A 15,128-nucleotide genomic window follows, 5' to 3' on the forward strand; every position below is an offset into this window, starting at 1 on the left:
TTGATTAATTGAATTGTCGATTGGAATTTAAATCTTGTAGAATTTAGAATGAAAATTGTATACAAATTCTTTATGTTTTTCTTATTAATTTCTATTTATGAAAATGTAAATTTAATTCAAACTTCTCTGAATAATAGATAGGTAGAGGCATTTTAACTTTGCCAGGCAGACACGTATTTAGATACCTTTTTAGAATCCAAAAAATGTTAACAACTGATTATGGATTACAATAGAACTTTGATAACCAACAAAATTATGTTATAAACATTGTGGTATCACTTTAAGCGATTCATTAGCTAAATAAAGATTATTAGCCTGTACTCATCGATTTCGCTGAACAATTTCAAATTTAAAAACAAATAGGACCACATAGTATTCTTCGCCTCTTCGAGTCTCAGTTTATCTGCCCTTTACCCCTAAACCTCCATTCCTTGCACAACATGGCATCTTTCGATATGTTAATCAACAATAGAGAATATTCATGTATTTGTTTTATATTTTTAATTCATTGTTTACACCGTTATAACAAAGTAAAAAATATAAATACTGCTTAAAAATGCTGTATTTAAGTGTAAAAAAATATTTAAAATACATTATAATTTTGAGATATTTAAACGCAGTTTTTGGCGCCCTCTGTTGATGACGTATAAGTACGTAAACTGTCAATTTTTGACAATTCAATGTATAATTTACACTTTAAAAAAATGAATTTACAACATAGAATTTACACACATTATTATTAAGTTTTCTAATAAAAAGCCTTAGAATAGTATAATTTAATGAAATACCATATAAAATGTAAGTAATTAATATCATACAGTATGTCAACAATTTGACAAGCCCGTACTTTGATGTCACGTCCGTATAAAAATTTGAATTTCCGTTTTAGAAATTTTTAAATGCCCTCACTGAATTTGTACTTTTATTAATTATTTTTAAGTAATTAAAAAGATATTAATTACTAAAATAATGGTTTAGTTGAAATGTCCAGTCATTAAAGTTACGGAAGAAAAATATTTGAACCAAATTTAAATTTCATGAATATTCCCTATTGATAATTATTGAAAACAAATATAATCATGTCTGTAAATTTCAAATTTTAATTAAAATAAAACAAAGACATGACACGAGTATACGATGTAACTCTGTAATTGTCTTACTTTGTTATTGTTTTTTAATGTTTGGTAATTGTTTTTTACTTTAGTAGAAATTCTCTGTTTAGGTGTAGAAGATTTGGCAATTATGGGGCTTAAATTAGGGTGAAATTTTAATTAAAATAAAACAAAGACATAACACGAGTATACGATGTAGCTCTGTAATTGCCTTACTTTGTTATTGTTTTTTAATGTTTGGTAATTGTTTTTTATTTTAGTAGAAATTCTCTGTTTAGGTGTAGAAGATTTGGCAATTATGGGGCTTAAATTAGGGTTGTTGAAATCAATGAATAAAAGATTCGAAAACAAAATTTTATAAATTTGTGAAGTGCTAAATAAATTAAATAATGTTAAATTTTAAGCATTGGAATGCAGGAATACTTCTTAATACACCCCTGTTACATTTATCTCATTAAATAAACTTTATAACCATAAAATATTTTTGGTTTTATTTTCACCAGTAGATGGAACTCAAGTATGGTAAGGAAATATGTCAATGAACGTCTTCAGATAGTGAAAATAAATTTTGCCATGTAAACAAAAAAAAGTAAGCAACAGTGTAATTAAATAAATATAAAAAATAAAGGATATTTTTGTAAATGAAATGACGGCTCCACGGTTATCACGAGGTAGTAGAGGACGATTTTTTTTATATATCGCTAGTTTATTAGGTTTATTCGGTTTAATGGCTATATATCACAACACGTTGACACAATTGGATGCTGTCAAAAAATCAAATGACATTTGTCAACAACATCAAGATTCGCTGACAGCTCAATTACAAGGTAATTTCATTTTCAAAATTTCAATCCTCCAAGTCTAATCTTCCTATTTCTATTAGTTATATTCGATTATAAAAATCGGCTGGAAAAATCATTGCAATCGGAGAAAGCGGAACATAAACAAACACGTATCGAGCTACAAAAACGTGCCGATAATGAAAAAACGAACTGTGAAAAGAATGCAATGGAAGCGAATATGCGATACAGTAGTTTACAACAACAGTTTAAAATTTTACAGGTATTTTAGCTTTCAATAAATTCTTAAAATTGTTGTTTTTTATGCAAATTTAATTTTATAGTCAACTCATGAAGATTTAAAGAAGCAATCCAGTGTAATTCAAAAAGAAAAATTGAATGAAATAAATACTTTGCAATCGAAAGTGAAAGAAATACAAGAGCAGCTTAAACAAAAAGAAAGAACATTTGAGAATTTAAAGGTAATATTTATTTTATCACAAACTTACAAGGATTTTTATTTTCTTTGGAATAACCCAATGACCATTTAAAGCTATATTTAATTATTTAATGATAATATGACCGTTAATAATAATAATAATAATAATAAAACATTAGAGGGATACCGCATATGGGACCCTAGTATCTAGATCAAGGGGTTATTTGTGCCCTGCTTGAGAACAACGTGTCATTCGAAGGTGAGACGTCTCCAGGTAAAAGGTGCTGTTTTAAGCAGATGAAGCTATAGGATTCTGTTGAGGACAGATGCTACGTCCACAGCTTCTCCGCCAGATTTTCTCCCAGGATTGATGATTACTCGGGTAAAAGATGCTATTTTAAGCAGATGAAGGTATAGGATTCTGTTGAGGCCAGACACTATGCAGAAAGCCCAAAACTTTTCCGCCAGGATTGGTGAATCTAAGGTTTCGGACTCAAACATTCTGAACCTAACGTCCTGTAGATTTCTGCAGGTGCATAATATTGACCTGCATAATATATAGAAATATCTTAAATCTGGCACACTTTTTTCAATAATCGTTTCTCGTCTATCAGATAAGTATTTTTAACAGTTCAGTGATAGTTTTAAGCCGCACAAAATGGCAATACAATCATACGGCAGAGGAAAATATAATTTTTACAGACTATGAAACATCCAGAAAATCGGGTGGAAATCAGTCAATTTTATATAAAATCGGTTTTATTTCTGAAAAAATTTATTACTATTTTAAGAAGAAAATCGTTGAAATTTGTTAATATGCTTATTGCTTATTTTTATATTTTTTCAGTCTGAATTGATAGCCGTACAAACGGAAAAGCAAAAATTACAAGAATTGCTCGATAAGACTAATGGCGGACAAGAACACAACGAGAGTGAATTAAATCGATTGCTCAAAGCCAACATACAATTGCAACGAGAAAATGATCAACTCAAGGTATTTATATTTTTTATCAAGTTTCTCAAATAGATCAATGTAAAATATTTGTACTTGCTACTAAGGCAAGAGGCAGAGGCGGATTTCCATAAGGCAAAGTAGGCCCGTGCCTACAAACGCGAAGCCACAAAGAGACACGCCCGTGAAAGTTCTTAAACAAACATAAAATTGATTGTGTAAGTATGAAAAAAATTACCGTCCGTTAATATTGACATTTGTAAAGTTATTTAAATGTATGACAGTCTAATTCATATAATTTAGGCAGAAAGAGAACTTTTGGAACTCTCAATAGTCAGCGAATATGAAAAGGTCACAAAGAGGATACGGAAGAGAAAGCTCACAGCAGATGAATCTGCCGAAGACATAAGTTCTTCATTATCTGATCGGGAAACATTCAGAATTTTAGCATATCTAGGAATTATAGATAGACTCGTGGTTTAAGCAATTTGATCAATTTGAACATTGAAAATGTTCAAAATAGAGCAAGTATATTAGCAACAATGTATTCTGATGACTTAAAAAAGTATTTAACAACGATAGCTCGAGCGGGAGAACTGCCTTGAAGAATAAACGCCATTTTACATGTTCTAAGAAATAACGAACTTGAAACTAAAGAACTGAAAAAAAGGTCTCTGTTCTTGATTTTTATTACGGGGTGCGCTAATTTTTGAAGCTGCCTACGGGTGTAAAATTTCTTGATCCGCCTCTGGTCGGATTAAATACATTCTTTTTAAAAGAGATGAGATAATTATTGTTAGAATTAATTATATTAATCTATTTATTTAATTATTTTTTAACATAAACACGTGATGTTCTCAGTGTGCACAAGTTACTCACTTGTTGCAAAATGAATTGTTGCAACTACACGTCTTCCTCTTTTAAATAAGATTGAAGAATGAAAACCATTTATTCTATTTCACCCGTAGCGATATTTTTACTATCTTTGTAATTGTATTAGATTAGTAATGAAATTTTTTTGTTAACAGGCAAATTGTAATCGAAACTCTCCATTAGACGGCGCCGCGCGTCAAGAAATTGTAAGTAATAATTTTCATGGATTAAATTATGAACCAAATGCAAATCGATACTTTGTAAGTGAAGTAAATATTGGAAATGGTCTTTATCAAATACTTAGTAATAAAAATAATGAAAGTAATACTTTGGTTAAGGTTCAATCGGAACACGTGGGCGATCAACCAAGTGCAGCTGCTCTTCAAGAAACGAATAAAGCAGAAGTTGATAACAATCGTAACGACGATAATATGCATGTTATTCCACAACCAAATATCGATACAAACTCAAACTCCAAAAAATCATCATCAACCACGACAACAACAACACCAAGAACAGGCGGAGGAAACAATCAAAAAGTAGGAATTCAGCCTCTAGGACAACCAACTCCAACAATTAAAAAACCAACAAAAGAAACGATTGTAAATAATAATCCCGATAACGTTTTAGCAGCACCAAATACCGTTAATGATGAGAAAAAAATTAAAATACCTCCAGGTGTAGTTCCCCTTAATCCACATGTACTTGGCGAACAGAATAATGTGAATTCAATAGATTTAGGTAACAAAAATGGTGATATTGAACCAAACCGATATCGTAATAATATTTTAGAGTCTCGAAATAATTTTGATGATAATAATTTGCAAAAACCATTAAAGAAACCAAATATCAATGAAAATGAACAAATTGTGAATCAAGAAAATGGTGCTATGGAAGTATTGGATCCACCTGTAAATAAAATTGATGATCCATTTAATATGTTAGACAATCAGAATGATGGTTTTGTGGGTGATAATCAAAATTTAGATGATGATAAACAAAATGAGAAACCTGCCCCAAAACATATTGACTCGTTGGTGAAAAATAATTTACAACATCCTATGCCTGGTGGAGGATTACGTGGTATGCATTATGATGCTGCCGAAGGTGGTGACTATGATAAACATGATGAGAAAGGTGGTGATTTACGTTTGGAGGAAGCTGAACCGGAAGGAGAGGAAGATGGTAAACATTAGTAGAAATTTTGTGAAGCATGTTAAAATTCTTGTTCTAATTTGCATGAACTGTTGTAGTTTTGTTATGTTAAGTTTTATTAGTTTGTTCCATTTACACAAAAAGGTTTATATTTAAGGCTGTGGCCCTTTGAGTCGTATCATATGTCAGGTTAGAGTGGCTGTCCTGGGGTGGGACAAACTTAGATCATAGGGTCCGCTGTGATACCGAAAAATGATTGGCCCATCTCCGGCCACTACTTCATGAACCATTTGGAGCTGTTTAAGAACAGCAGAAGTATTTGACGTCAACGAACTTCAGGTTGGAAAATTGGAAAGAGCTGGGCAATGGCAGAGGTGAAATATCGTTTCTTTCTCCTCCCCACTGTGGCAGGTTCTGCAGTGGTTGTGATACACTGCCAGGCCCAGGGGCTCATTGTGCCTACCGCCTAGCTAGTATCCTGTAACTTAGATTAGAGGTCCTTGAAAGCGATATAAGATTACCGGAACGCCTACGATTGAATTAAGACCATATCTGTCCTGTAGTATCACAATAATAGATTTTTTATAATTCCCTGATGGGAATTCCCGCGACATATTCCAATTAATTACACAAAGCCATTAATAATTTATCTAATTCTCTCGATATCGTCTCTTGTTTTCTTTGACTCCTTGAGTAAAACTAGGGAAATTAGGTCAGGAAAATGTGGATTATTTTTAAAGAAGTTGAAACATGTCTTAATTGAAATTTTCAACAACAACAAAAAGAAAAATCGAATTACATTCCATGCAAAATGCTGTGAACTCTTAATAATTTAATTCATAATATTATTGTATTTTTTCGTGTGGCCTTTTTTAGTTTTGAAGAAAGTATGCAGTTGTATCTATAAATATATTAAAATGCACAATCCTTTCATTCTAAAAAATAAGACTCATTGGGATACAAAACCATTTTTAGCCCGAAGCACAAATGGAACAAACTTTAAACTTAATATTTTTATTTTAATATTGCTCGAAGTTCTTTCCTATGTTTGTTTAATTTTAATTTATTTTATTTATTTATTATTAAATTTGTAATTTTAATTAGTTGATTTTGATTATTGTGTTATAGTTTGGTAGTGGCTATTTTATGCTCAATATTTTTTAAATAATACTTTCATGAATCTCATATTTTTTCACTCCACAATAAAATTACACCTTTTCTGCTACATAATGTTTTTAATATTGTTCTCATTTCGACTGAAGAAAAGAGTTTGAAAATTTTAATAATAGGTCCTTTTGTCCTAAATTTGAAAAAAATTTTTATACGTTTCATTTGTATCTGATTTACACCAAAAAGCTATTATTTAAAAAAAAAAAAACAACACACTATTTGCATTATGCATTATGCATTTTCAAAAATCAATTCAAATTTGCTTCGAAAACAATGTAGATTGTCATGGCGTCTTGAATGACATCACGACTTGGTATTTAATCATTTTTATGTATGCAAGTTAAGCAGTGGTAATCAATGAACCTGCTTCGTTCTATTAAAATGTAATGTGATTTACATTGCGTTTGTTATGGCGTGACGTAGTACTTTCAATACTTTCTGATTGGTGTTTGCTGTCACGTGACTGAAAGTATAATTTTACTTATTTTATTTTATAAAAATAATAATAATCCTTATTTTTTATGAAAAATAATTTGGTGTTTTGTTATCTACATATCATGATTAATCATTAGAAACTATTATCCAACCGATTTATTCTTAGTGGACAAAAGCCTATTGTAATGAATTTTCTTTAACTAATCGCATGGTAGTATATTTTTTTTAACAGTTACTCTTAAAATCAAAAGTTAGAACAATCGTTTATGTTGTATTTCAGTTTGATGTAATTTGACTGTGGAGTACTGTGAATGTAATTTTTATTCAAATATATATATATATGTTAAGTTGGTATGTTGAACACCTTTAAAGAGTAATTATTAAACTCATAATTGTTGATTTTTTACTCGATTTTGGTTTAGAAAAATTGTTAAGTTTTTTTCATGCCAGAAAGCTCTATACATTAGAAACCAAATTCAGTTGGACTTGACGATGCTTAGTAAATATCAAGGAGTTTATGGTTTGGCGGTGGTCGGTAGGATTTCAGGCGATACTGTAGAAAATATTCGACCTGTTTTGAGTTCAATTATACTAAATTTGACCCAGACAAGTGAAACTTACAAAATTTAAAAAACCTCCGATTTATTTTTCGGATACGGAACCCCAAACTCGCACTTGAAACATATCTAAAAACACTCTCCAATAAATTGCTTTTTTCTTCAGAGCTTTCTCCAAACTGAATTGACTTTGAGGATCATGGCTTTTTTTAGTTGTTCCAGGTAAGGAACCCTAAACTCGCACTTGAAACATAGCTTAGAACACTCTCCATTAAATTGAAGAACCATTTCTCGGATTGATTTATGGTAATTTCTATATAAATTCTATAAAAATATCTTCTAATTAGGTCAAATATCAGTTTGACTTTCATAATTTTCAATTATCTGTACGAATTTCTAAAATATTAGGTAAATTAAAATGGAAAATCAAGAAATATAACAGAATTTGATAGTATGAACATAAAATTAACCTTGAAGGTAAATGTGGTTTCATAATTTTTGCTTGGTGGTGGTCGAAACAAAAAAAATGATACGAACCATATATTTATGGCTGCTATAAACGTTTGGTCTTTAAATTAACTTTGACAAAAATTAATTAAAGACAAAACTTTACTTCACCATTGTCCCTCCTCTCAGATATTACTTTTCTGTACTCGCTTGAAAGATGAAAACTTTGGATATAAAATTTGAATGTAAATTTTATGATTTTTATGTCTAAAAATGGAAATATTACAGAGAATTTCGAAATTATCGGTGTTTTTTATTTTTAGTTTGTAGCTAATTGGAATGTAAATAAAGTTGCAATTAATTCTTATTTGGTTGTGGTTTCATATTAATGGCTTAATATTTTAATAAAATTTTTACTATAATTGAATATTTCAGATGGTGACGACGATTATAACGGACATTTAGATCCACGACAAAAGGATCCAGCTGTAAGAAATTAAACAATTTAGAGAAATTATATTTTTTAATAATTTAAGGGCTCAAGGGCAATTTGTACATATTAATGCTAAAAAAAAAATATTGTATATCTGATATATATATTATATATAAATAATTCCATTTTGGATATTTTTTATTGAAATCGAAAAACATTTTTTTACAAATTTTGAAAAATCAATGTATTACAATGACACTACGTGTTCGTGCCACAATAATTATTATAAAGTTATAGAGAAGCACGCTATGGGTGCTGTTGTATTTGTTATTTCTTGTAAATATAAGAATTTCCAAGAATTCTAAATTCGCGCATGGTTATGTTATTTTTTCATCGTCAAACAAAATTATTTTGATCTCGATTTAGTTTATTCTTTGTGTAAAAAAAAGTTAAACAAAGTTAAAATTATATGGTGTTCTAATTAGATTGATGATTTACTTTAAAAGAGCCAACTCAAGGTTGAACCATTTTCGAGTTACGATGGAAGAAAGTTTCAAGTACTTGCCAACATCTGCTTCTTTTAACTTTAAAAAACAAAAACACTTACCAACATATTCTGAATCAATTTACGCAAAAAATTCATTTTTAGAACTCATCACACCCCCCTGTGTTCCCCTTCATGTACTTGCCAAGACTATTTTCTTCCATTTATTGTTTTTTATTGCATTTAACAAGAATTAAGTCAAAATTAAAACACCTGCGTCTCAATACACACCCCTTCATCAAATTGAAAAGAGCTGACGATCTTCAAACGTTTGAAAAAGGGTCCCGAGACTTGCAACGCCTACGGGCCTCGATATGGTTAATCAGGCCCTGATAGCTAGGTACAAGAGACATGTGCATTAAAGTTATAAAAATTTTCTTATGCTCAACTTCCAAATAACAGTTCTTGAAATGGAGATGTTGAACAAAACAATTTATTTCGGATTAAAATTGGACAGACTATAGTAAAAAAATGCACAAATAAATGTCGGAGACTTCTAATTGGGTTTCATTCGAAGTACATAATTGACATAAAGTTTTCGGACTTTAAATTAAATTAATCATATTCCAGTGTAAAAAGTGTGTTCACGAATGGATTTCAAAAGAGAATTACTATTAATTAATATTCTTGGTAATCTTATTCAAGCAATGATGCGATCAAGGTAGATTTTGTTAATTTTTAACATTTATATCTGATCTGTTATTGGCTATGGTTATTTATATAGCTGGTCTGTAAGTTTTGGAAGTCTGATCGAAAATTTTTCTTTTTATTATAGTACGAGAATTTTCAATGTTATTATTCTTTTCGTTATATGAAATTATAGGTAGGGTTGAAGTTTTGCACCTGAGAGCGATTGCGTTAACTAACGCGGGAAAGCAACCGAATTTCTGTCTGGGAAATTAAAATTACATTCTTTGATTATAATTGCCTCATATTAAATTAAAACGATATTAAAATTATTTGAAAAAGTTTTATTTTAATTATTAGAATAGTTTCTGGCACGATGTTAAAATAAAGCATAATAGCAAAACTGTCTAGAAATTAAACATTTATTTTGCTAAAAATCACATCACATTAAATATGATTTGTATACCATGTATATATGAAATATACATAGTATATTAAATTTAGTCCCAAGTTTGTAACGCTTAAAAATATTGATGCTACGAACAAAATTTTGCTATAGCTGTTCATAGAATCACCTAATTAGTCCATTTCCGGTTGTCTGTCTGTCGTCTGTCAGTCTGTCATCACGATTACTCAAAAACGAAAAAAGATATCAAGCTGAAATTTTGATAGCGTGCTGAGGACGTAAAAAGTGAGGTCAAGTTAGTAAATGAGCAACATAGGTCAATTGGGTCTTGCGTTAGAGATAGAACAAAAGTTTAAATGTAAAAAATGTTTCTTATAAAAAAATAAACAACTTGTGTCTGAAACATTTTTTTGTAAACATCACTGTTTACCCGTGAGAGCGCAAATAGTATGTATGATATGGCTATATCAGTTACATATGTATGACATGTATGCATGTGTAATGTGATAGAGTAATCAACACTGTCTATACATGGTATTTCAACAGTTAACTCAGTTAATTGTTTGTTTTCACTTGTTTTTAATTAAATTGTCTTAAAATGATTTTAAAATAGTAAACGCAATCACTCTTAGGTGCCAGCCAGACATATTTTAGCCCTAAATAATTTCAATAAAAAAATAAATATCAAAAATTTTGCGATCTTGACATACCTTTTTCGTGACGTTGCCAGCTTTCTATCAGTATCCCATTAGTATCCTCGTTGAATACACTATTAATTAATATTTAAATTCATTAGCTTTAAATTTTGATAGATGTCCATTAAAATCTCAATTTTCTTTTCATAAGTAAAAATACATGAGTTATGATTTATTTTTTTAATGTATACATTTTTCTCCGTAACTGTGGCTATCAACCATAAAATTGATTATGTGATAATAAATATGAGTTGTTTTGAGTAATGAACTCAATAATTAGAAAACACATTTTGTACTATACTATTATACCATTAAATGGTTCACCATTTTTATTAATAAGTTTTAAAAATTACACCATTTTACTATTTTTTTTGAAATCGTAAAATTTATTTTAATTGTTCAGTATTAATATCATTAATTTTGTGTTAAATATCCATTATTGTTGTGTGAGTAAAGATCATAGATGTTTATATTCGAACTAGACAGCAAATTTTTCTATTTCAGTTGTTACGTTTTTTAAGTATTTTTAAATATAAAACTAATAAAGCTCAAATCATAAGCGTATTGTTATTCTAAAATGTTCTGTTTCATTTTGAACTGCCAAAACAGAATTAAACAGCACAATAGAGATCTAATTTCAACATAAATATAAATGTATCTTTACATTAACATGGATTAAAAAATTTTGTTCAATATTCGAAAATGTATAAATATTAATTGATATTGTAATTTGGTAAATAATTTTTTTTAAATAAATGATGCAACCATTTCAAGCACAAATTATTATTGTTTTAATTGTTTATTTTGATGTACGATTTCCTTTTTGAAAACATCAAACATTATTTTTCCTACAAATGTTTTTATTTGTGAAAAAACTTTTTCGTTTCACACCAAATGACGTTTACTGGTAATATGCATTTTTGCCTCTTAAAAAAACCTAAAAAAAATGTGATTGTCAGGTGTGGGGTTCGAACCCACGCTCCCGTTTGGGAACCAGAGCTTAAATCTGGCGCCTTAGACCGCTCGGCCAACCTGACTGATGATATCACGTGTTAATATTTCAGTCTTTTCACTGTTGAAGAATTAAGTATATTACAGAAAATACAAAACACAAACAAATTGATAAGAAACATTTAACGATGTTAAAAATTAATGCTATTATGCAGGCTCGTGCTCGCGGTGGTTGGGGGGGGGTGGTGATTGGAAGTTCAGATCATCGCAATATTTTATACTCTTCATACATCTGGGTTGACGAAGATCAACTTTGCCGGACAGGACGTCAAAAAATCACTCAATATATGCATGTGTTTCTAAATATCTACCAAATGCTTTACGATTTGGCAATTTTGCCTGGTACAACAGCGACGAATGAACGCTCCTTTTCAACTTTGCATCGTCTCAAAACATACCTTAAATCGCTCAATATACATCGCGACATTGAGGTCGATGCGCAGAGTTTGGTAAAAGTTTTTTTCTGTACCTCGCAGAACTAACTAATTGAAAAATAGTGATTGAATAATATATCACATTTTGACAGAATAAAATAAAGAAGTTTCTTGATTTTATTGACTTTATAATCTAACATGAAGAACAAAAGTTTGAACACCTCTTCCCGTTTTTGGATAATTTCTAATGTAAATGACGGAAATAATCAATTAGTATGCATCAGTTTATATGATAAATTACCGTTAATTGGGTACCTCAAACCAAAGCCAATAGAAATCAATAAGCTGAAATAATGGTACTCAAATGTCAACAATTTTTTATGGAGATTTTTTCGAGTTTTTTTTTTTAAATATTTTTATAAGATCTTTGTTTAAAAGGATTTTATTATCTAAATTCATAATATTTTCCCCAAGCTTTGTACATCCATGCTTTCATATTCATCGAAATCGAAAGGATTTTGTACTGTTTTGAGTTATTTGAAATCTAATTGGTTGGAAATGATTCCTTTTTTTGCGTCGTGTGGTATGTAAATGACCGCAATTATTTTAAAATGTGATACATTAATTTAAATCTTACCTTTAACGTCTAGGACTTATTACACTTACTCAGTTAGTTTGTGTGGATTATGGAAAGAGTAATGGAATCTAGGAAAAATTATTTATAGAGCTGGTATATATATAATTCACATCTCTTTATTTTTAAATATAATCCAATGATACAGAAGGATGATAGAGCATAAACATAATATTTAGACTTTGTACATTATTTATTTTAGCAGAACTAAATTTTATCTGCTTATACTAAAAATGAGTAACTTACGTTTGTTTTTTTTTTTTACTTAAAAATTAAATATTCTTCAATTTCAGTGACTTTCTCATATCCAAAATTTTTTTTTTGTTCACTATTTTTAATATGTTACACATTTAAGCAATCAATAATCAATTTGTTTTTTCATTTGTACAGAAATTATTTTTAATTTGTGCAAAACATCAAATCTTTTTTATTTTTTTTGATTAATAACAGTTTTGTGCCGAACGGAAGACTTATCGTCCATCTATGATTTTTTTCATTTAAAATCAAATCAAAATTATTTTGAGATTAAAAAATTTACATTGATTAACTAAAAAAATGGGATCCAAACTCATAATCACAATAAATTGAAATTCTCTCTAATTCCTAGATCAATTTTTTATAAACATGTATTTCAGCTACAATGCAGTTATCGTTTTTATTGATACTCTACCTAATGAGTGACAGCAAAACCCAATAAGAATCAATCAGATCCAATAAAAAACCTTGATTGGTTATTTCCAGTTATTAACAGTCCATCAATAGCAAAGTTGGTCTGTCACAAGCTAAAGATCACTCGAATAGTAGCCTTTTGAACAGTTATTCTTCAGTGAATCAGGTATTCCCAATTTTTTGGTAGATCAGTATAAAACAAAACAAAACCAAAAATTATCGGAAAATATCAAACAATTTTTCCTTTTTCTTTTTTGTTCAATGGGGGCTCTAAGAGAGTATTTTTTTGTTTAATCTTAATGGTTTTTTTGGATGGAGCAGTTTTAAAATAAGTGTATACATATTTATAAAACTCCATTTATTATTACAAATGAGAATGAATGGCTAAAAACTAGAATTTTTTGTTTAAAAGAATATATCATAGATGTTTAAACTAAACTAAGATAGCTAACACCAGCTGAAAAACGTATGTTGTACAAAATTTACAATATGGCGAAACAGTTTATTATTTTTAGAAAAAATTGTGTTGCTTAAAGTTTATTCTAAAAAGTTTGAGACGTTATTTAAGAATTTTTAAGTGCTTAAGAGCACTTAAAAGAGGGCTGTGAAAAACAAAATACATTATTGGAAATTTGTTGTCAAAATTTTAATCTAAAATATGAAGCCGAACAATATGATTTTTTATGTGATCCATTTGTATCTCAAAAACGGTGAGTTTTAAGAAAAAAATGTCACGAGACAAGGTGCAATATCTGTTTTCTCAAATTTCATACTTTTTCAGCAGAATTATCTTGAGAGAATTTCTAAGCGCCGGCGCATGGTAAAAGCACACCATCTGTTCAATATGGCTTTGTTCTACTTACTCATACGAACATTTTGAGACTGATTCCATACAAATTTTCCATAGAATTGCAACCTTAAATGCCTCATTTCCGACAGTATTTAAATCATATAAGCACAACATATTTCAACAATGGGCTAACTATCTATATTTATGCGTAAACATCTATGGAATATATATTTTTATATATATAATATATATTTTTTTATATATTATGTGTAATGCTTTATACATTAGAGGGACGAAATTTTTATTGAATCACTATATATAAATTCTTGATAATAAAATGACAAATTCTATGTTATCATATTTATTAATTAATTAATTTAATAACTATGTTATTTTTAATTAATTACAATTAACAGTAAATATATATACCAAACATTTTTTATTTATTTTATTTACTTTTATTGAGAGACAAACTTGTAAAATTGTATTGAGCACATGATTTATTAAATACTGATATAGTTAGATGTTCTCTTTGGTTCTTGAAAGCCACAATATGTCACTTAAATTACGAACACGATTTATTATTTCAAAACAAATAATAAGACATACAAAATTAACGATTGTTACAATTCATTTAACCATTTCAAAACTAGTAAATATGTTGCGATTGTTAAATGAAAGAATTTGTTTAGATTTTAATCGACTTTGCATCTAGATTTGAAAAATTGGATTGCGCATCGAAAAATTGAGATAATTTTGCATCGAATGGTTCGTTTGCATGAAATATTTAACATAGAGATTTTTGTATAAAGGGGTGCTATTTATTCATCCAGTTAGAATATTGTAGTCAGTGCAAATCCTTTTTTCTGGATTTTTAACTATGCTAGAGGTTTATGGTCCGTGTTAACTATCAATTCGATCTGTAAGAATAATTTTGAAAAAATATTTGCAAGTGTTAATGAATTTAACTTCACTCCAGCCCAAACTTATACCAATAGCTAGTTAGATTGACAGATAATATAATTT

At 29.1% G+C, this 15,128-nt stretch overlaps 1 protein-coding gene and 1 non-coding gene across 3 annotated transcripts; one reads left to right on the plus strand and one right to left on the minus strand.

Moving 5' to 3' along the window:
* Positions 1–1,630: 1,630 nt before the first annotated feature.
* Positions 1,631–8,518, plus strand: LOC123305986 (Golgi integral membrane protein 4-like). 2 transcript variants are annotated; one of them, XM_044887833.1, is made up of 7 exons: positions 1,631–1,939; positions 1,996–2,174; positions 2,236–2,373; positions 3,178–3,324; positions 4,311–4,415; positions 4,494–5,340; positions 8,355–8,518. In XM_044887833.1, exons 1-7 carry the CDS (start codon positions 1,759–1,761, stop codon positions 8,417–8,419), a joined length of 1,662 nt encoding a protein of 553 aa, XP_044743768.1. In that variant the 5' UTR covers positions 1,631–1,758; the 3' UTR covers positions 8,420–8,518. The 2 variants fall into 2 exon arrangements, with proteins under 2 accessions (XP_044743768.1, XP_044743769.1); XM_044887834.1 differs by having other exon boundaries at positions 4,311–4,361; positions 8,355–8,517.
* A 3,059-nt stretch (positions 8,519–11,577) lies between these two features.
* Positions 11,578–11,661, minus strand: Trnal-uaa. The gene has a single exon. It is a non-coding gene; the product is annotated as a tRNA-Leu (tRNA).
* Positions 11,662–15,128: the final 3,467 nt, after the last annotated feature.

This window comes from Chrysoperla carnea, chromosome 1 (genome assembly GCF_905475395.1).
Source record: "Chrysoperla carnea chromosome 1, inChrCarn1.1, whole genome shotgun sequence".
NCBI lineage: Eukaryota > Metazoa > Arthropoda > Insecta > Neuroptera > Chrysopidae > Chrysoperla > Chrysoperla carnea.

What these genes read in the sequence shown, in the direction of transcription:
- LOC123305986 (XM_044887833.1), top strand. Translation starts at nt 1,759, where the DNA reads ATGACGGCTCCACGGTTATCACGAGGTAGTAGAGGACGATTTTTTTTA. An exon ending in CAAATGCAAATCGATACTTT is followed by an intron (nt 4,416 to 4,493) that starts GTAAGTGAAGTA and finishes ACTTTGGTTAAG; the next exon opens with GTTCAATCGGAACACGTGGG. An exon ending in ACCGGAAGGAGAGGAAGATG is followed by an intron (nt 5,341 to 8,354) that starts GTAAACATTAGT and finishes TGAATATTTCAG; the next exon opens with ATGGTGACGACGATTATAAC.